General features: G+C 36.7%; 1 protein-coding gene across 7 annotated transcripts in view; it reads right to left on the bottom strand.

The window, feature by feature from the left end:
- Positions 1-24007, bottom strand: part of MKLN1 (muskelin 1) — a 380873-nt gene that overhangs the window by 85982 nt on the left and 270884 nt on the right. For all 7 annotated transcript variants that reach the window (XM_074379052.1, XM_074379047.1, XM_074379051.1 and 4 more), the window contains 3 exons: positions 22191-22300; positions 19876-20068; positions 2073-2150 (listed from right to left, as the gene is read on the bottom strand). In XM_074379052.1, the coding sequence (XP_074235153.1) occupies positions 2073-2150; positions 19876-20068; positions 22191-22300 (381 nt within the window). The remainder of the gene's footprint in view (positions 1-2072; positions 2151-19875; positions 20069-22190; positions 22301-24007) is intronic.

Consider the following 24007-nt stretch of genomic DNA (forward strand, 5'->3'; position numbering starts at 1 on the left):
ACTAAAGAAAAGTCCTTACCAATATATGAAGACCACAATGAAAAAAGCTCAGTATCCATAGAACTGCCTTCCTTTAATGTAAATAGTTGCACTAAGAAATTGCTACACTTTCCACTATGTTAACTATCTGGCAAAGCAGTAAGTACAGATGGAAGAAGTGACAAAAACTTCCCCCATATATGAAAATAATGGATTCATGAAGAAGGCTATACTCTGGATCAGATTTCAAGTTTTGATGAAAACAGTCTTTATTAGAAGCAAATGCCCTCTAGGGTCTACATTTCAAAGATGGAGGCATGAGCCCACGGCATAAGTCTCTAAACACACTATGATGGTCAATACAAATACCTTTAAAGATTTAAATGTACTGATATTTATTTTTATTACAATTATTACACTAGTTTTTTTTGAGACAGAGTCTTGCTCTGTCACCAGGCCCCAGGCTGGAGTGCAGTGGCGCAACCTCAGCTCAGTGCAATCTCCGTCTCCTAGGTTCAAGCAATTCTCCTGCCTCAGCCTCCTGAGTAGCTGGGACTATAGGCACACGCCACCACACCCAGCTAATTTTTGTATTTTTTTTTTGAGACGGAGTTTCGCTCTTGTTACCCAGGCTGGAGTGCAATGGCGCGATCTCGGCTCACCGCAACCTCCGCCTCCTGGGTTCAGGCAATTCTCCTGCCTCAGCCTCCTGAGTAGCTGGGATTACAGGCACGCGCCATCATGCCCAGCTAATTTTTTGTATTTTTAATGGAGATGGGGTTTCACCATGTTGACCAGGATGGTCTCGATCTCTCAACCTTGTGATCCACCCGCCTCGGCCTCCCAAAGTGCTGGGATTACAGGCGTGAGCCACCGCGCCCGGCCTAATTTTTGTATTTTTTAGTAGAGACAGGGTTTCACCATGTCTCGATCTCTTGACCTCGTGATCCACCCACCTTGGCCTCCCAAAAGCTGGGATTACAGGCGTGAACCACTGAGCCCGGCCTATTATACTAGTTTCTATTAGTACCTGGTTATAAAGTTCACCGGATTCGGAATGGTCCTCAGTCTTTCTATTTATCTCATATTCCCCACTAGCTTTAGCAAAGAATTTTGCAGAATTTAAGGTTTTCAGGAACACGCGTATGGCATTACAACATGGCCTGTAATTTTACACAGTACTTCTATCAAAACAGTTTATAATGATACTCTGTGTAAAAACTGCCCAAACTTCTATTACGGCAGTAAAACAAAAAAGTTTAAAAAGATAATTTTAATATAATAAATGAATTTTGCCACCTAGTTAAGTAATGTATGTCTTGTTTTAAACATTTGCTTTTTATTTATTTTGTTGTGGTTTTTTGTTTTGTTGTTTTTGAGATAGAGTATCACTCTGTCGCCCACGTTGAAGTGCAGTGGTACGGCCACAGCTCACCGCAGCCTCAACCTCCCAGGCTCAAGCTACCCTTCCACCTCAGTACCGTAAGCAGCCGGGACCATAAGTGCCTGCCAATATGTCAGGCTGGGGTGTGTGGGTCTGTGTGTGTGTGTGTATGTGTCTGTGTTTGTTTTTCAGATGGAGTCTTGATCTGTCTCCTAGGGAGTGCAGTGGTGCAATCTTGGCTCACTGCAACCTCCGCCTCCCAAGTTCAAGCAATTCTCCTACCTCAGCCTCCCAAGTAGCTGGGATTACAGGCATGCGCCACCACACCCAGCTGGTTTTTGAATTTTTAGTAAAGACAGGGTTTCACCATGTTGGCCAGGCTGGTCCTCAACTCCTGACTTCAGATGACCTAACCACCTTGGCCTCCCACAGTGCTGGGATTACAGGCATGAGCCACAATGCCCAGCTGTCTAGCTGATTTTATGTAGAGATAGGGTCTCACTATGTTATCCAGGCTGACCTCAAACCCCTGGGCTCAAGCAATTCGCCTGCCTCAGCCTCCAAAAGTACTGGGATTTCAGGCATGAGCCACTGCACCTGGCCAACATCTTTTTTATTAACAGAGTGCTATGACACTTGAACTATCTTGGGAAAACTGAAGACTGAGACATTAAAGAAAAAGAACTACAATCTAGAAGGTAAGGCTTACCTTTGGTACTTTTGGGAATGATTTGACTCCATCGTGGCTTATATTCCTGTTGGCTGATATATTGATTGAACAAGCCATCTGTAAATATTGAAGAATGAGAAAGAATTACACCTTAACTACTAACATTATTATAGAAAAAAATTAGAATTTAAAAGACTACATTCAGAGAAATTACTAATATGTCACTAATACAAAAGCACAATTTCATAAAATACGCATAATTTCAGTTTTACTGTATGCTACCCCAAATATAAAGAGTAAAATATTGATTGACACAAGCATGTAAACAAACTGCTTTAGGGGAAGCTTACATTAAATGTACTATGTTTCCCATCATTATTGCATTGCACCTATTAGATACAAAGGCATTGCTGCATTCAATGGACAAGCACGTGACATTTCCAGAGGGTTAGAAACCTTAAAAGAAGGAGAAGGGAGTCAACTGGGAGGGGAGAAAAGGTTTTAAGACAATTTAAGGCTGTAAAATAGGTGCAGGAGAAAATAAAAATAAATAATTTGAATAAACGTTCTACTTCATTGAAAAAAGGTTTTGTGTATCTTTAAAAAATCATTTCTAGTATTACTGTAAGCGGGAAGAGAAAACGATAAAGATTAGGATAATTATACTTTAATTTCTTTTTGTGATCTCCCACCGCTTGTCTTTATTTCAACTATGAAATTCTTAATCTTTACATCCTGAATGACATGGCTTCACTGCATCCGAATCTCTTTCCCGCAACAGTGCTTTGTGCCAGTACTTTTTGTCACTCATATCCAAGAAAAATAAAGAAAACAGAGCTCCAACAGTTTTGGTCTAGGCCCTTATGACATATTTTCAGGAAAAAGGAACATTAACATGTGAATTCCATTATTATACAGTTTTGAATACAAAACTACATAGAGATAAAAGGACTAATAGCAGAAATAGAACTATACTTATGGAACACTTACCAAATGTTAGAATTTATACTGTCTCATCTCATTTAATTCTAAAAACAATCCTATGAACTACACATTATCATCTGCATTTTATAAATACAGAAATGTATATTTAGAAAAATTAAGAAACTTAACCAAAATCATACAGCTCTTAAATGGTAGGGCTGGGACTACAGTTCTATCATTCCTTCCCTACTCCTGATTGTGCTTTATCAATAAACTCTTAATCTACTTCGAAAGTTGTTACACTAGTTACTATAATGGTATGGAGACTGAACTCCCTATATACATCCCTACATATATACATAAATAATTATGAAGCCCTAGTCACATGGCCCTCAAAAAAGATTAGTTTAAGAACAGTATGGAACCCAATTTTGGCTAATGAAACATAAGGAATCTTCTGGGAGACTTCTAGGCAATTCCTCCTTACTTCTAAAGAGACATTCAGAGAAGAAAAATCTACTTTTATTCCTCTGGAATATCTGCATGCAGTGTATACAAATGTTAAAGCCAATTTGTCAAAGTACAAGAATGAAATCAATTCTATAATGATGACACAGCAGAGAGAAAGAATGATCGCTGAGTCAATCAACCATGAAATCCACCTTACCTCCGGACTTCTTGCTACAATAACATTTCCTTACTTTTTAAGCTACAAACCCTAGCTTTTTACAAACACCCAAATAGATCATAATTTATAAAGCTGCTTTTACTATAAATTCTGTCATGTGACACAATTTAAAAGTTAAACTGTTTTCTGTGATTTATATATTCACAAGAGGCCAAGCAGTTTGGAGCACTCTCCCTAATCTTTCTTTTCTGGGTAATTATGAAGCTGAGTTGTAACCAACCCTTTCAGCTTTCAAGACTTGCCAGCTGGCTTCAACTGGAAACCTCTATCCTACAGACACACACATCACATTTCTTTTTTACTTTGTCTCTGAGACTTCCCAAAATTCTTGCAAAAAATAAGTCAATAAATACTGTAAACATTAAAGCAAAGTAAAGGTTAAAAAAAATATTGCTTTTAGTACCTTGTTTTAATGTAAAAGAACTTCCTACAACTTTCACAATCTAAAAACAAAAAGTTGACACCTCTGCACCCCAAATAATCTCACCATGTTCCCTATTACTTCTAATTCTTGAAAACTCTTGCTAAGAAGGCCTTCTGCCTTGGTAGGCTTACTTTAGATATATAATTCAGCAAAAAACTCAGTCTCTCTATTGAAGCAATAATGACATTCTCACCTATAAAAATGTAACAACATCCATTACAGTGTTTGAAAATTTCAGAAACAAATTATTAAGAAATTTAAAGATGCCTGTGAACCATGTGAGTTCAAAAAGTTCTTTCTGTTTAAAGAAGTCAGGCAGTGCTCATATTTCTGTAAGTCTATTTTTGACAAAAATCTAAAGCAAGAGATCAGAACAGTTAGATAAAATTAAAACTATCCAAAAGAAGTTTAAATATCACTAGGAGAAAGCACATTAAGAAGTAGTTGTTAATGATTTTTAAGCTATTTAACTAGAATCTCCAGGTCCAATATCACTTCATTTTTTTCCCTATAATTATAACTCTACTAAATACATTTCATACAGTCCTAACTGAGCACAAGCTGTTCTTTTCTCCACTAACAGTGGATACTCTCTTAAAAAAACACATGATGGCCCAGCCCGATGGCTGACAACTGTAATTCCAGCATTTGGGAGGCTAAGGCAGGAGGATCATTCAAGGCCAGGTGTTCAAAACCAACCCAGGCAACACAGAGACCCTGCCTACACACACATGCATGCACACACACAACATGATTTAAAAATGAGACTTAGAATGTTTTTAACAAAAGGGGGGAAAAAAGTTCACATCTTTTGCCCAGAATTAAAAGCAAAACAAACAAAAAATATCCACATAGATTACAATACGGCTGCCTGGTTATAGGTATTTATATTTGATAAACTCAAACTATTATCAAATTTGATATTTCACCAAAATAGAGATTACATACAAAAGAAATAACTTAAAATGCATTTATAGGTAAGTAACTTATAGAGCACAATCCTTTTTGACCATTCAAGAATAATGATTAGGTCAAAAAGAATTTTTAAGAAACTAATTTCATCAGTTTGTTTAAATTCTGAAAAAAAGAACAGTATTATACCAGTAATAATATAATAATTAATATTAGGACATTGAACCAATAAATATTTACTAAGACAGTAAAGCTCAGAGGTATGTATTCTGGCACCAGACTACCTGAATTCAAATCTTCGCCGTTACTTCCTAAACACATAGTCTTAAGCAAATTAATCATTCTGATATATCAAATAGAGATAACAATAATACTTACCCTAGAAGATAAGTATAAAAATTAAATAAATTCATGTAGTCAAAGGCCCAGGAGAATAAATGGCACATTGTCAAGCTCTCAGATATACGTTACTGATGATGATGATGATGATGATAATGATGTAGTGTTTGCAAATGTACTTGACAGAAAATTAACAATCTTTTACATACAAAATAAGAAATATAGCACCAAGGCAAATAGGAGTTCAGAAGAGGAAGGAGTGATTCTGTGAGAATATAACAAAAGATACTTTGGAAGAGCTGGCTTTGAAGAATGCATTGGAACTGAATTATATGAAAAGGAAGTAATAGGAAAGAGAATACAGCATAAATAAAGGCACGAAGGCATAAATGAGCCAAAATTATGAAAACTAAACAATGTTTCAGAAAGAGGCAGTTGGGAAAGGGGAAAAAAAGAATGAGATTTTGTATTATAAGCACTGCTGAGAAGAAACAGAATCTTAAAAGGGAAAAAAGATGTAAGGAAAACTCTTGCTATCCTGGAACACAGCTCTAGCTTCTAACTCACAAAAAGCTTCTAAAATTAGAAAAAATGCACCACATTCAAAGATTAATAATGTTAAAAAGAATCAACCCATGAATTATACCGTGATATAAAAAAGAAAAGAAATAAAATTTTTAAAGTAGCAAATGAATCTGATTCAACAGAAAGATGTAGCCATATAGATGAAAGTAGCCAAATACCTTTCCACAAATTAAAAAAAGCAAGCAACTCTCTCTATAAAACATGAGCACAGATTACAGATACAAGTGGCTGGAAAGTAGAGATCTAAATAGTTGGAAAAGAAATGGTAAGACAGCAAAAGAATACAGAAACTGAATTGTCAGAGATAAATATAGGAATAAAAAAATTGAAAATATCAGAGAACTGAAGGTCAGAGTATAAGAAAGAGACATTAAAAACAATACAGTAGTGGAAATGAGCTAGTTTAGAGAAGCTTAAAATATTAAACAGAAATATGCAGTTAAAAAAGATAAAGGAGAAAATAAAAAAAAATTATAGACAGACAAAGGCAACATATAACTTAACTGAAAGAAAACCAAAATAGACAAGAGTTAACAGGGCTGCCACACTGGAGTTTCAGACAGCCTTCTTAATGTAACTACAAAATAATCTAAAACAAATATAAAATATTTAAACAGCCAGAAGGAAAAAGATTATATTTAAAAAAACAGCAGTTGAAAATGACAGCACATCTCTCAATAGCAACAATGGAAACTGGTTAATAATAGTGGAATGATACTCAAAATGTATTTCAAGAATATAAGTGCCAATCTGGAATTCTATATCTAGCAAAAATATCCTCCAAGAAAGGAGACAAAATTTTCAGGCCAGCAATTCTGACAGAGATGAACTGCATTATAGAAGAAAGTCTAATGGATAGGCTTATGGCACAGGGAATGAACATAATCCTAGATACAAGATTAAAGATGCAAACAATAATAAAGAGAAAAAAATCAGTAAATAGTTGAGTAAAATTAATGAACAATTGCTATATAAAATAAGACTGATATTTTATAGGGTCTTTCAACATGGTATCAAAATAAATGACAACAATAAAGCAATTGACAACAGCAGAACAACAAATTAAAGGTGAGACTATCAAGCTGAAAGTCTACTAAATCCACACTTGGGAAGAGAGAAAAGGCACAGATCAATTTCGTTAAGGCAATCATAAATACCTGTTGTAATTTCTAAACTCACTACAAGTCAAATGATTTATTAATAAAATAAAAATTTCTTCAAATAAGTTTGTTTTATTTAAATAAAATTTATAAGATATTTCTCTTAAAAGGGATAAAGGGTGAAAAGATGGAAAAGATACGCCATACAAATAAGAAATGAAAATAGATCTTAATACAATTTAAACCTTAATGCAAAAATATGTCTAGAGATACAAATGTACTTCATAATAAAAGATTTAATTCAAAATAATTTAAAATTTGTTAGCCACTAAAAACATGGCATCAAAATGTGTAAAGTAAAACTGGCCCAACTGTAAGAGACATACAATTCCATAATCGTAGTGGAAAGTATTAACTTCTTTCTCAGTAATTAAGAGAATCAGACAGAAAAATTTTTTTTTTCCCTGTGGAGAAAATTCTTATTGATAAAAAAGATTAGTGCAATATGTTTAGCAACTCTGATCAACTGAGCAGATATACAACACTGCTCCAACAACTAAAGAATTCACATTCTGTTCAAATACGTATGATATGTTTATAAAAATTGAGTAAGCTGGGCTATACAGCAAGTCTCATTAAATTTCAAAGGACTGGAAACATACAGGATATGCACTCTGGCCCCTATGCAATCATGCCAGAAATCACTAACAAAGAAAACAACTAGTAAATCTCCACAAATATGTAAATTGAAAAACACAGTTCTTCCAAAGAGCCATTTCATTTCATAATGAAAATACTAAACTGAACAAAAATAAAAATACTTCATAACACAACTAAAGAACAAGAGGAGGAAATTTTATAAATTTAAATATATATAAGGGAAATTTCCAAAGTCTGAAAACTAATGAGCTAAGCGTCTAGCTTAAAAAGTTGTTATAAAAAGACAGCAAATTATGGCTGGGCGCGGTGGCTCAAGCCTGTAATCCCAGCACTTTGGGAGGCCAAGGCGGGTGGATCATGAGGTCAAGAGATCGAGACCATCCTGGTCAACATAGTGAAACCCCATCTCTACTAAAAATACAAAAAATTAGCTGGGCATGGTGGCGTGTGCCTGTAATCCCAGCTACTCAGGAGGCTGAGGCAGGAGAATTGCCTGAACCCAGGAGGCGGAGGTTGCAGTGAGCCGAGATCGCGCCATTGTACTCCAGCCTGGGTAACAAGAGTGAAACTCCCGTCTCAAAAAAAAAAAAAAAAGACAGCAAATTAATCTCAAAAAGAGAAGGAAAACAGTAAGTGAACACAGAGTGTAAGTCATGGACACATGAAATAACAGAAAAGATGAACATACCAAAAATTGATTCTCTCAAGAGACTAGTGAACTTGATAAATTTGTGCTGTATCTATCATTCAAGATAAGTAACAAAAGAAGGGACATCTCAAGAAATTCTGCAAACACTAAACTGATAATAAGAGGATATTAGGTATACCTTAAGACCCATAAGTTTGAAATTTTAGATAAAATAGACAGTTTCCAGGAAAATATCACCTAATAAAGCTGAATCAAACAAATAACAACTCTGATTAGTCCTATGAGGTTTAAAGAAATTAAATTGATAGATAAAGATGCTCCCATCCATCAAATTTCAAGCACAGACAGCTTCACGGGAAAGTGTTTTTTTTGTTGTTGTTCTGTTTTGTTTTTGTTTGTTTGTTTTTGTTTTTAACCAAGGATACAATAAAGAAGTAATTAAGCTAGGCATGGTGGCTCACGTCTGTAATTCTAGCACTTTGGGAGGCTGAGGCCAGGGGATCACTTGAGCCTAGGAGTTCAAGACCAACGTGGGCAACATGGCAAAATCCCATCTCTACCAAAAATTAGCTGGGTGTAGTGGTGCATGCCTGTAGTCCCTGCTACCTGGGAAGTTAGGCAGAAGGATCACTTGAGCCCAGGGAGGTCAAGGCTGTAGTGAGCCGTGACTATGCCACTGCACTCTAGCTGGGGCAACAGAGAGAGACCGTGTCTTAAAAAAAAAAAAAAAAAAAAGAAGAAGAAGAAGAAGAAGAAAGAAGAAAGAAGAAGAAGAAAAGAGAGAGAGAAAACAAACAGCTCACACCTATAATACCAGTGCTTTGGTAAGCTAATGTAGGTGATCATTTGAACAAGGAGTTAAAGACCAGCCTGGGTAACATGGTGAGACTAAACCTTCATATTAAAAAAAATTAGCCAGACATGGTAGCATGCACAGATAGTCCCGGCTACTCAGGAGGTCAGAGGATAGCTTGAGCCCAGGAGTTCAAGGCTACAGTTAACTGACCATGCCATGGTACTCCAGCCTGGGTAACAAAGAGAAGCCCTGCTAATAAAACACAAAAACTTCCACATAAAAGTAACTCCAGGTCCAGTTGCCTTCACCAGCAAATTCTACCAGGCTACTACTCATTCTACACAAACACTTACAGATTCCTGCCTCATTCTATGAGGCTAGAACTACCCAAATGTAACAAAAGATATCAAAACGACATGCACTTTGTAAGAAAACTGCAGACAAATATCTTACATACAAATATATGCAAAAATACTTCATAAGAGTTTGGCACATCAAATACAATAACTGAAAAGAATAAGACACCATTATTAAGTATGGTTTGTAACAGGAACATAAAATTGCATTAAAAACAGAAAAGTGGGCAATCCCAAGATGGCCGAATAAGAGGCAACTCCGGAAAGCAGCTCCCAGCGAGAGAGATGCAGAGGCTGAGTGGTCTCCACAATTGCAAACAAGGTAAGAGGTTCATTTTGTGGGTCTGGTCGGATAGTGGGTATGAACTAAATAGGGCAAGTTGCAGCAAGGTGGGGCACTGCCCCACCCAGGAGGAGCCCGCAACTGACCAGAGGACTCAGGGATCTCCCCCTCTGGGACTTCGGTTTGGATACAGCACTCTACATAAGCCCTCTACAACCCACAGAACAGGAGATCTTTGCAGGGCTGAAAAGCCTTAGCGACCTGCCTAAACAGGTCAAAACAGCAACTTTGGCCCTGGGGCTGTCAGCATAGATCAAGGTGGAAGCACTGGCTGATGCCAAGAAAGCTAAAAAGCCGATGGGAGCAAGCTACCCGCCCCCTAGTAAGAAGGGGAAAGGAAGGCAGAGAAACAGCCCAAACAGCAGGACCAATTCCCCGACGCTGCACAAAGCCCAGCAGGCCAAAAAACTCTCACTCCAGAGTCAGGCACCAAACACATCAGAGAGAGACCAGGAACGCTCCAGCTCACAGCAGAAGGGAAGCCGCCATTACAGAAACCGGCCTAATTTTCCTGAGTAAATAAAAGATGCAACAGCTCCACTGAATTTGTGGCAGCCCAGCAGCGCCTCTGCAGGCAGGCAAAGGAAAGGCTGCCTCCTCAAGCACCTACCTTCCATCAAAACTACATAAATCCGAGATGAGGAGAAACCAGCACAAGAATGCAACCATCGAAAACCAAAACGTCTCTCCCCAACCATGAGTTCATGACTCCTCACCAGCAAGGGAACAAAGCAGGATGGAGAACAAATTTGACAAACTGACAGAAGCAGGGTTCAGAAGGTGGGTAACAACAAACTTCTCTGAGTTAAAGGAACATGTTCTATCCCAATGCAAAGAAACTGAAAACCTTGAAAAAAGGTTAGATTAAATGCTAAGACAAATAACCAGCTTAGAGAAGAACCTAAATGACTTGATGGAACCAAAAAACACTGCACAAGAACTTCATGAAGCATACACAAGTTTCAACAGCCGAAGAGATCAAGCAGAAGAAAGGATATCAGAGATTGAAGATCAACTCAATGTAATAAAACAAGAAGGCAAGAAAAGAGAACAAAGGGTGAAAAGAAATGAACAAAGCCTTCAAGAAATATAGGATTATGTGAAAAGACCTAATCTATGCCTGATCGGTGTACCGGAAGATGATAGGGAGAATTAATCCAAGCTGGAAAACACTCTTCAGGATATTATCCAGGAGAACTTTCCCAAACTAGCAAGGCAGGCCAACATTCAAACACAGGAAATACAGATAACACCACGATACTCCTCTAGAAGAGCAACCCCAAGGCACATAATCATCAGGTTCACCAGGGTTGAAACGAAGGAAAAAATACTAAGGGCAGCCAGGGAGAAAGGTCAGGTCACCCACAAAGGGAAGCACGTCAGACTCACATCAGATCTCCCAGCAGAAACCCTACAAGCCAGAAGAGCATGGGAGCCAATATTCAACATCCTTAAAGAAAAGAATTTTCAACCTAGAATTTCATATCCAGCCAAACTAAGCTTCGTAAGTGAAGGAGAAATGAAATCCTTTATGGACAAGCAATTGCTGAGGGATTTTGTCACTACCAGACCTGCCTTGGAAGAGCTCCTGAAGGAAGCACTAAACACAGAAAGTAAAAACCAGTACCAGCCACTGCAAAAAAGAACCAAATGGTAAAGACCAATGATGCAATAAAGAAATTACATCAACCAAAGGGCAAAATAACCAACCAGTAATAAAATGGCAGGATCAAAATCACACATAACAATATTAACCTTAAATGTAAATGGGCTAAATGCCTCAATCAAAAGACAGACTGGTAAACTGGATAAAAAGTCGAGAACCATCAGTGTGCTGTATTCAGGAAACCCATCTCATGTGCAAAGACACACATAGACTCAAAATAAAGGGATAGAAGACGATTTACCAAGCAAATGGAGAGCAAAAAAAAGCAGGGGTGGCAATCCTAGTCTCTGATAAAACAGATTTTAAACCAACAAAAATCAAAAGAGACAAAGAAGGGCATTACATAATGGTAAAAGGATCAATACAACAAGAAGAGCTAACGATCCTAAATATATACACACCCAATGCAGGAGCACCTAAATACGTAAGGCAAGACCTTATTGACCTATAAAGAGACTTGGACTCTCGCACAATAATAGTGGGAGACTTTAACACACCCACTGTCAATATTGGACAGATCAATGAGACAGAAAATCAACAGGGAAATCCAGGACTTAAATGCAGATCTGTACGAAGTGAACTTAATAGACATTTACATAACTCTTAACCCCAAATCCACAGAATATACATTCTTCTCAGCACGACATCACACTTACTCTAAAATCGACCACATAATTGGAAGTAAATCATTCCTCAGCAAATGCAAAAAAATGGAAATCATAACAGTCTCCCAGACCACAGTGCAATCAAATTAGAACTCAGGATTAAGAAACTAACTCAAAACTGCACAATTTCATGGAAATGAACAACTGGCTTCTGAATGTAGAATGGATAAATAATGAAATAAAGACAGACATAAAGATGTTCTTCGAAACCAACAAGAACGAAGATACAACATACCAGAATCTCTGGGACACATTCAAAGCAGTGTTTAGAGGGAAATTCATAGCAATAAATGCCCATATCAGGAGCAAGGAAAGGTCTAAAATCAACACCCTATCAACAAAATTGAAAGAATCAGAGGAGTGAGATCAAAAAAACTCAAAAGCTAGCAAAAGACAAGAAACAACTAAGATCAGAGCAGAACTGAAGGAGACAGAGACACAAAAAACCCTTTAAAAAAATCAGTAAATCCAGACCACTAGCCAGACAAAAAAAAAGAAAAGAGAGAGAGAAGAATCAAATAGATGCAATAAAAAATGATAAAGGGGACACCACCATCAATTCCACAGAAATACAAATTACCATCAGAGATTACTGCAAACAACTCTATGCACAAAAACCAATAAATCTGGAAGAAATGAATAAATTCCTGGACACTTGCACTATCCCAAGACTAAATCAGGAAGAAGTTGAATCCCTGAATAGACCAATAACAAGGGCTGAAGTTGAGGAAGCAATTAATAGCCTACCAACTAAAAAAAGCCCAGGTCCAGATAGGTTTATAGCTGAATTCTACCAGACTTACAAAGAGGAGCTGGCACCATTTCTTCTGAAACTCTTCCAAACAATACAAAAAGAGGGAATCCTCCCCAAATCATTTTATGAGACCAACATCATCCTAATACCAAAACCGGGCAGAGACACAACTAAAAAAGAAAACTTCAGGCCAATATCCATGATGAACATCAACGCAAAAATCTTCAATAAAATACTGGCAAAAAGAATGCAACAGCAAATCAAAAACCTTATTCATCACCATCAAGTAGGCTTCATCTCAGGGATGCAAGGCTGGTTCAACATAAGCAAGTCTATAAATGTAATCATCACACAAACAGAACTAAAGACAAAAACCACATGATTATCTCAATAGATGCAGAAAAAGCCTTTGACAAAATTCAACAACCCTTTATGCTAAAAACCCTCAATAAACTAGGCATCAATGGCACGTTATCAAAAAATAATAAAAGCTATTTGCGACAAACCCACAGCCAATATCATACAGAATGGGCAAAAACTGGAAGCATTCCCCTTGAAATCTGGCACAAGACAAGGATGCCCTCTCTCATCACTCCTACTCAATATCGTTTTGAAACTTCTAGCCAGGGCAATCAGGCAAGAGAAAGAAATAAAGGGTATTTGAATAGGAAAAGAGGAATCGCAGATGACATAACTGTATATTTAGAAGACCCCAATGCCTCAGCCCCAAATCTCCTGAAACTGATAAGCAACTTCAGCAAAGTCTCAGGATATAAAATCCATGTGCAGAAATCACAAGCATTTCTATACACCAATAACAGACAAACAGAAGCCAAATCAAAAGTGAACTCTCATTCACAATTTCTACGAAGAGAATAAAACACCTAGGAATACAACTAACAAAGGATGTAAAGGACCTCTTCAAGGAGAACTACAAACCACTGCTCAATGAAATAAGAGGACACATACAGAAGAAAAAACATCCCATGCTCATGGCTGGGAAGAATCAACATAGTGAAAATGGCCATACTGCCCAAAGTAATTTATAGATTCAACGCTATCCCCATCAAGCTACCAATGACCTTCTTCACAGAACTTGAAAAAAACCACTTCAAACTTCATATGGAACCAAAAGAGAGCCCACATAGCCAAAACAATCCTAAGCAAAAAGAACAATGCCAGAGGCATCACACTGTCTGACTTCAAACTATACTACAAGGCCACAGTAATCAAAACAGCATGGTACTGGTACCAAAACAGAGACATACACGAATGGAACAGAACAGAGGCTCAAGAAGCAACACACATCTACAATCATCCGATCTTTGACAAACCTCACAAAAACAAGCAATGGGGAAAGGATTCCCTGTTTAATAAATGGTGTTGGGAAAACTGGCTGGCCATGTGCAGAAAGCAGAAACTGGACCTCTTCTGACACCTTACACTAAAATTAACTCCAGATAGATTAAAGACCTAAACTTAAGATCTACCACCATAAAAACCCTAGAAGAAAACCTAGGAAAAACCATTCAGGACACAGACATAGGGAAGGACTTCATGACCAAAACACCAAAAGCAATGGCAACAAAAGCCAAATAGACAAATGGAATCTAATTAAACGTAAGAGCTTCTGTACAGCAAAGGAAACAATCATTAGAGTGAACTGGCAACCAACAGAATGGGAAAAATTTTTTGCAATCCACCCATTTGACAAAGGGCTAATACCCAAAATCTACAAAGAACTAAAACAGATTTACAAGAAAAAAACAAACAAACCCATTCAAAAGTGGGCAAAGGATATGAACAGAGACTTTACAAAAGAAGACATATATGAGGCCAACAAACATGAAAAAATGCTCATCATCACTGGCCATTAGAGAAATGCAAATCAAAACCCCATTGCGATACCATCTCATGCCAGTTAGAATGGTGATCATTAAAAAATATGGAGACAACAGATGCTGGAGAGGATGTGGAGAAACAGAAACACTTTTACACCGTTGTTGGAAGTGCAAATTAGTTCAACCATTGTGGAAGACAGTGCGACAATTCGTCAAGGACGTAGAAACAGAAATACCATTTGACCCAGCAATTCCATTACTGGGTATATACCCAAAGAATTATAAATTGTTCTATTATAAAGACATATGCACATGTATGTTCACTGCGGCACTGTTTACAATAGCAAAGACCTGGAACCAACCCAAATGTCCATTATCGATAGAGTGAATAAAGAAAATGTGGCACATATACACCATGGAATACTATGCAGCCATAAAAAACAATGAGTTCGTGTCCTTCATAGGAACATGTGTGAATCTGGAAACGATCATTCTCAGCAAACTGACACAAGAACAGAAAACCAAACACCATATGTTATCACTCATAGGCAGGTGTTGAACAATTAGACACGTGGACACAGGGAGAGGAGCATTACACACTGCGGTCAGTGGGGGGAGTAGGAGAGGAACAGCAGGGGTGGGGAGGGATAATGAGGGAAGAAATACCAGATATAGGTGAAGTGGGGATGAAGGCAGCAAACCACCATGCCACATATGTACCTATGCTACAATCCTGCATGATGTGCACATGTACCCCAGAACCTAAATTACAATTAAAAAAAAAAGAAAAGCAATTAAGATAATTCAATATACATATGCCTTTATAATGCTTTGCTTTACTATGGTTCACAGATACTGTGTTTACAAATTGAAAAAAGCCTACAGATGCCGTTTTTCAAACAGAATTTCTTCATTTTGCATCTCTCTCACATTTCAGTAATTCTTGCAATGTTTCAACCTTTTTCATTATTGTTATATCTATTGTTATAGTGACCTAAGATCAGTGAACTTTGATGTCAATAATGTAGTAACTGTTTTGAGGCACCATGAACCACACCCTTATAAGACAGGGAACTTAATAAAAGTGTGTGTTCTGATTACTCCATAAAGCAGCAGTTCCCCCATTTCTCTCCCTCTCTGTGGGTCTCCCTATTCCATGAGATGCAACAAGACTGAAATTAGGCCATTTAATAACTTTATCATGGCCTTTAAGTATTCAACACATATCTCTCACTTTAAATCAAAAACTAGAAATGATTAAACTTAGGGAGGAAGGCATATCAAAGGCCAAGACAGGCTGAAAGTTGACCTCTTGCACTAAAGTTGACCAAGCTGTAAATGAGAAGGAAAAGTTCTTAAAGGAAATTACAAGTGAACCCATGACTGATAAGAAAGCAGAACAGACTTATTGTTAATATGGAGACAGAGTGGTCTGGATAATCAGTCACAACACTCCCTTAAGCCAAAACCTAATCTAAACCATGGCCTTAAATCTCTTCAAGTGTATGAAAGCAGAGAGAAATCAGAAAACTGCAAGAGAAAAGTTGGAAGCTAGCAGAGGTTGGTTCACGAAGTTAAAAAAATAAAGAAGCCATCTCTATAACATAAAAGCACAAAGTGAAGCCACAAGTGCTGATGTATTATAGAAGCTGCAGCAAGTTATTAATATCTAGAAAATCTAGCTAAGATTATAAAGGCAACTACACTAAACAGATTTTCAATGTAGATAAAACAGTCCAATAGACTTCTATTGGAAGAAGGTGCCATCTAGAACTTCCCATAGCTATAGAGAAGTCAATGCCTGGCTTCAAAGCTTCAAAAGATAGTGTGACTCTCTTGTAAGCGGCTAATGCAGCTGGTAACTTTAAGTGGAAGTCAATGCTAATTTACTGTTCTGAAAAATCCTAGAGTCCTTAAGAACTAAGCTGAATCTACTCTGCCTGTGCTCTACAAATGAAGTAACAAAGCCTACATGATAGCACATCTGTGTTCAGAATGGTTTAATGAAAATTTTATGCCCACTGTTGAGACCTACTGCTCAGAAAAATAAAAAGATTTCTTTCAAAATATTACTGCTCACTGACAACGTACCTGGTCAACCAAGAGCTCTGATGGAAAAATACAGGGAGATTAATGTTTTCATGCCTGCTAACACATATTCATTTTGCAGCCTATGGATCAAGGAGTCTCAGACTTTCAAGAAAGTCTTATTTAAGAAACACATTTTGTAAGGCTATAGTTGCTATGGATAGTGTTTCCTCTGATGGATCTGGGCAAAGTAAATTTAAAACCTTCTGGAAAGGATTCACCATTCTAGATGCCATTAAGAACATTCGTGATTCTTGGGAAGAAATCAAAATATCAACATTAACAAGAGTTGGGAAGAAGCTGATTCCAACTCTCATGGATGATGTGGAGGGTTAAAGACTTCAGAAGTAGTAGTAACTGCAGGTGTGGTAGACTTAGCAAGAGAACTAGAATTAGAAGTAGAGCCTGAAGCTGTGACTGAACTACTACAATTTCATGATAAAACTTGAATGGATGAGAAATTGCTTCTCATATGAAAGAAAGAGCCCATCGATGCAGCAAACTTCATTGTCTTATTTTAAGAAACTGCCACAATCACACCAACCTTCAGCGATCACCATCCTTATCAGCCAGCAGCCATCAACACTAAGGCAAGACCCTTCACTAGCAAACATTATAACTCACTGAAGGCTCAGATAGTAAAGTATTTTTAAGTTAAGGTATGTCCATTTTTAAAAAAAGAAATAATGCTACTGTACCCTAACAGACTACAGTAGAGTGGAAATGTAACTTTTATATGCACAGGGAAAGCAAAAAAATAATTGTGTAACTTGCTTTACTGTGTCATTCACTTCATTGCAGTGGTCTGGAACCAAACCTGCAATATCTCCAAGAGATGCCTACAACCCTGCACAATCCAAAAGATGAGAGTGGAGAGATTTTTTTAAAATGAGATAATACAAAAAGAAAGGAGCAGAAAAAGACAGAGGGAGAAAGGTAGCAATTTCAAGTTGAAACTTTACAACTACCTTATTAAACTTTATCCTTCCCTTATCTCACAAAAGAAAATTTTTCTTTCTATAGCAAATAAGATAAGCTCAGCAAAGGAAGGTTTTCAGTACAATCTCTACACATTTGAGTACAACTTTCCTGTCCCTAGGTGATTACTTTTGCCCGTTATCACTGGATCCTGCAATGACAAAGAGGAAGCAGCAATTATTGGTTCCAAAATCACCTCTAATAAAATGAAATGTAAATACAGTGATGTTTCTAGACAAATAAAAAGTCTATTAGAGAAATACAGCCTTACACTTTCTTAAAGTACAGACAATACTTAAAGATCATATTAAGTAATATACTAAAAATACTGAAAGTAGTTTTTGTATCCTCCATTATAAGCAGCTTGACAGAGATTCTTTTGATTCCCTAGATCTTCCTGTTTAGCAGGATGGAAATTCTTGTCCTTCTCTGCTATGTTTTTAGTAGAGCAGAAGCCAAAAAACTCTGCACTGTTTACTTCCTTATTTGTCCAACAAATCATCATCAGTGAGGTCAGAAGCAAACTGAACAACCCTGAAAGGAATGTTTATTAACTAAGGTTCCAGGCCAGTTTAGGAGAGCCCATAGTATTAATAGTGCAAAAACTATGACGTAGCTGAAGTTTCAAGAAGCAACAACTACCAATTTCTCTAAACTTGGTTCCTTTCTAGAGCCAATCAGCTAATCTTAACCGAGTATGTCACTAAAAACAGCTTTAAAATATAACTGTTTTTAGCCTATTAATTGTATAGAGTTGCCTGTGGCTGTTGTTTCGCTTTCCCTTAATATCAAAGGCCTTAATGATAAATACTTGAAAAAAAAAACAAAAAAGCCCTAAAATTACCTATTCCTCCCTCATCCTATGAGGTTAAAAAAACATACAGAATTCACTCCTAGAAATGGCATACATACATACACAGTTTTACTGGTAGCATTTTAAAGGTTTGGTAAGAGATTAGTTATCATACATGTTTTATTTGTTTATACTCCAAAATAATACTCAATTTGAAACATACCAATCATTTGTTAGCAAGTATCATCATCAATCAAGTAAGCGATAACAATGCACAAGGTTTAGAAGCAGATCTGTCATATTTTAAAAAGTGGAGCTCAAAGCAATTCATTTTAAGTTAACTTTAACTCAAAGAAGGCAGTATGGGTCTGGTTTTTTTTAAGTTACCCAATATCTGATAAACATGAGTACCTAATAATAGACGGTAACAGTGCTAAAATGAAAATAATGAAAGGAAACCACTGAAAAATCTATTGTTTCTTATTTCTTTCTACAAAGGATGCACCAACTTCAATTCTTCAAGTTTTATATTGTGCAACTATTCTGTTCTTTGTCACTATGTAAGTTACTGTGAAGATTTAAAAAAAAAAAAAGTCATACTATAAGCAACAGAGGCCCTTTTTATTTTAAATAACAAAACACACCAGACTTTAAATATTCAAATGTTACCCTCCAAAGCTACTACCCTAGGAAATTAATGTACATGTTCAAATATCCACATTTCCAGATTACAAGCCACACAAGAAAATTGGCAATTATATGGCATTTACACCACAAGGAAGTTGTTTCCAATACAATTCTCTTTGTTCATTGTATATAATTACTTAGTGATAACATTTTTAATTATCTAGCCCTGCTTCTCAAAGTTACACTGTTAATGAATATTGGCTATCAGTATCAAAATAGTATTTCTAATATGATTTAATGCTAGTTAATGTCATCATTTGTAAGTGCATGGTTCCCAAGATGACAACTTATATTTATATGTGAGTTCAACTACATTTCATTTTTTAGTCTCATTACACTATGGATCTATCTTACATGAAAGATGTCCCTAACATTTCATTTTTTAGTCTCATTACACTATGGATCTATCTTACATGAAAGAAATCCCTAATCCAAAAAGCTAACAATCTTTAACTGAGTTAAAAAAAAAAAAAAGAAAAAAGAAAGAAAAGAAAAAAAATTAGAGTAATAACTGGCATAAGCCTATATTCTTTTTGAGAAACAATTTCCTGTATATACTTGAAATTAACCTAATAACCAATCTAAGTATCATACCATTTACAGCTTTTTCAATCAACTCTTCGCAAGCATCAAAATCACCCTTCAACACCAGCTTGTCATGAATATCTGTTAACATGGGATGTTCCAGGGCAATCTTGGTTTTCTTTTGTAGTGACTCAAAAGCTTCTGTATAGTTGTGTTGTCTAAAGTGTTTTAGGCAAAGGCGAATAGCTTCCTGTTCACGGTACTACTAGAACACAAGAGTAAGTATGGAAAAAAGAGATTTGGTTAGATGATACTGTAGGAAATAATAACAGCAGTAAAAATAACTAATCTACACTGAGCATTTATTAATACTATGTGCCAGGCAGTGTACTAACCTGATTCATTATTTATCATTATTTGGCTCATTTAACGAGCAAAACTAAGGCTTGGCCTGTTGCAATAACTTGCCCAAGGTCACAAAGTATGTAGCCAAAAGTGATTAAACCAAACCTAATTCCAGAGCCTCAACTTTGAAGAAAAGAAGCAGAATATCTATTTCTTAAACTCCACTTAAGATGGTAAAAATTATAACTCCTAGAGCATCTATTAATCCCATTACAATGCAGGTACTGAGAGCACACAAAAAAATTAAATAATCCACATAAATCATATTATGATTTCTACTTTTGGTTTTTTTAAAAAAAAACTCGCCTGTAATCCCAGCACTTTGGGAGGCCAAGGCGGGTGGATCACAAGGTCAAGAGATCGAGACCATCCTGGTCAACATGGTGAAATCCCGTCTCTACTAAAAATACAAAAATCAGGTGGGCAAGGTGGAGCGTGCCTGTAGTCCCAGCTACTTGGGAGGCTGAGGCAGGAGAATTGCTTGAACCCAGGAGGCGGAGGTTGCGGTGAGCCAAGATCGCGCCATTGCACTCCAGCCTGGGTAACAAGAGGAAAAATCTTCGTCTCAAAAGAAAAAAACCAAAAACCAAAAACAAACTATTACTTGAATGACAAGTATTAACAAGTATACAGGTATTTCAAATTTACAAACGGGTATTACGACTCAAAAATCATCAAAAAGAGACTAAATTTAATCATCTCCTTTGGTTTGGTGTTTTTTTCTTTTTTTTTTTTTGAGACAGGGTCTTGCTCTATCTCCCAGGCTGGAGTGCAGTGGCGCAATCTCAGCTCACTGCAGCCTCCACCTACCTCTGGGGTTCAAGCAATTCTTCTACCTCAGCCTCCTGAGTAGCTGAGGTTACAGGCACGCCTTACCATGCCCAGCTTTTTGTATTTTTAGTAGACATGGGGTTTTACCATGTTGGTCGGAAGAGTCTCAAACTCTAGACCTCATGATCCACCTGCTGAGGCCTCCCAAAGTGCTGGGATTACAGGCATGAGCCATTGCACCCAGCTCAATTTAACTGTTTTCTAAACCTGAACTACCTTATCTATTAAGCAGCTATAAATTAGACAACATCTCAATTAACTGGAATCCAAAAGGTAGGCACTTAATTTATCAAAATTTTCCCCTAATAGGATAGATGCCAAAAATACAATCTTATAAAAAGGATTTTTTTTTAAAATCTCAACTTCAGAAATATGTTCTGGGATTACCTCAAAAATTCTAAGTATACCACTATACAAACAGATGACATGGAAACCTACATGATAATCAAACAACAACAATTTATTTATAAGCATTATTACCCTTTAATAAGGCAAGAAAATACAGTAATGAGTTTAGGAAGATGTATAAGATTTGAAACACAGTTCAGTGATTCTATAGCTATTTTTACATGAATAGTTTCTTACCCTTGGCCTCTAAAGAAGATTTAGCTACATAACTACTATGTAACAACATATACTATAGTTACATTAAACAGCAGTATCTTTTAACCCTGTTGATTACTTTAGGAGTTTAAATCACATCCACATCTTAAATTTTCCATTAGGGTGCAAAACTATCTCATCAAAAACTACATTTTAAGTATTTATATCAATACAAGCAAAAAAACAAAATTCAGAGTCAAATGGAAATAATAATATAAAAGCAGACTGTGGAGTCCAATTGCCTGAGTTCATATTGGCTCATACGCTTTACAACTGTGTGACCCTAGGCAAACTATTTAATCTCTCTGTGCTTCATTTCTTCACCTATAAACTAATGAGGATAATCACTGTACCTGTCTCATAGGGTGATAATGACTAAATGAGTGATGAGGATTGCTTAAAAGCTGGCAGACTGGAAGTGCTTAATTAAACGTTAGTTTATTATTATTGTTTTAAATATTTTTAATTATTCTCAAGGAAGACAAGAGATTGACACCACTCTCCTTTTATAGGCATTAAAGTCAGGATTTAAAATACAGTCCTACCTTGCTATACCAGTTGAGACAGGGCTGTACTACATCAGGATCATCAATGCCACTAAGTTCAACATACCAGATGCTAAAGTTAAAGCTGGGTCCCCAGGATAAGAGTGGAACTTTAAGAAGAAAAAAACAAAAAGAAGAAGAAAAATATTAACACAGTTCAAATAAAACTTCAGCAAAGTAAAATCACTATTCAACCTTATAAGGATTCACTGAATACATTTTCTGGGCATCTTTTACAGGACTAACATGGTGCTAAGGCTAAAACAGTAAAACAAAACAGATGACCTACGCCAACATAAGATTTCCTTAGTTAATAAAAACACTGTAAGATAAATTCAAAATGTTCCTATGTCTACTCCCAAATAAATGCCACTAGAATTAGATGATTTAACAGGTAAATTTTACCAAACGTACAAGCAGCAAAAAATTACTTTAGAATTTAGCCTACACCAGAACACTGAAAGAGACTGAAAGTTCAATTATTTATCAGTGGCATAACCCTAAATCCAGTGAAGAAGAAAAAAGACTTAAGGCCAATCTCAGCTATTAATACATACGTAATCACAAATTAAAGGGGGAAAAGTTGCAAAAAGTTCAATCAGATTTTCACTGCAATCAAACAGATCTCATTCCAGGAATGGAAAAATGGTGGTTCAAGAAATAATAGAAGCTATATTAATGTAATTTACCACCTTGACAAAATAAAAGATAAAACACATTTGATGACTTTAATACATTTTTTTAAAACTCAATATATAAAAAATATAAGGTAATAGGAAATCTCCTTACCTAGATTTTTTAAAAAGCATGAAAAACCTTAAAAATTAAACCTAATGGAGAAATACTAAGTATTCCCACTCAAGTCAGAACAAGACAAAGAGGTCCAATATCTCTACTATTCGACATTAATCAGAGATCTCAGGCAGTGCAATAAGAAAAAAAAACAAACAAGAAAAGCAAATTGTAATTTAAAAATGACCTATCTAAAAAAATTCAAGAGGGCCGGGAGCAGTAGCTCATGCCTGTAATCCCAGCATTTTGAGAGACCAAGGCAGGAGGATCACTTGAGGCCAGGAATTCAAAACTAGCCTAGCCAACACAGTGAAACTCCGTCTCTACTAAAAATAGAAAAAAATTGGCAGGGATGGTAGTGCGTGCCTGTAATCCCAGCTACTCAGGAGGCTGTGGCAAGAGAATTGCTTGAACCCAGAAGGCGGAGGCTGCAGTGAGCCACGATCATGCCATTGCACCCTAGCCTGGGCAGCAGAATAAGACTGTCTCAAAGGGGGAAAAAAAACAGAGATTCAGGCCGAGCATGGTGGCTCACACCTGTAATCCCAGCACTTTGGGAGGCTGAGGTGGGTGGATCACAAGGTCAAGAGATCGAGACCATCTAGGCCAACATGGTGAAACCCCGTCTCTACTAAAAAATACAAAAATTAGCTGAACGTGGTGGCATGAGCCTGTAGTCCCAGCTACTCGGGAGGTTGAGGCAGGAGAATTGCTTGAACGCGCGAGGCGGAGGTTGCAGTGAGCAGAGGTCGCATCACTGCACTCCATCTTGGCGCCTGATGACAGAGTGAGACTCTGTCTCAAAAAAGAAAAAAAAAAAAGAGATTCAATTGAAAAAAAAATTTTTTTAAGTTTGTAAACAAGGTAAACACACAAGAATCAACTCTTCCTATACCTACAATAACCAATTAGAAAATAAAACTCAAAAAAATCCTATTTATAAAGGAAAAAAAGCTGAAAATGTCTCAGTAAAATATGCAATATTTAGAAGATAAAATTTTAGTGAATAGTTGACTAAATGAAAG

This window comes from Saimiri boliviensis, chromosome 10, assembly GCF_048565385.1.
Source record: "Saimiri boliviensis isolate mSaiBol1 chromosome 10, mSaiBol1.pri, whole genome shotgun sequence".
In the NCBI taxonomy this organism is placed as follows: Eukaryota; Metazoa; Chordata; class Mammalia; order Primates; family Cebidae; genus Saimiri; species Saimiri boliviensis.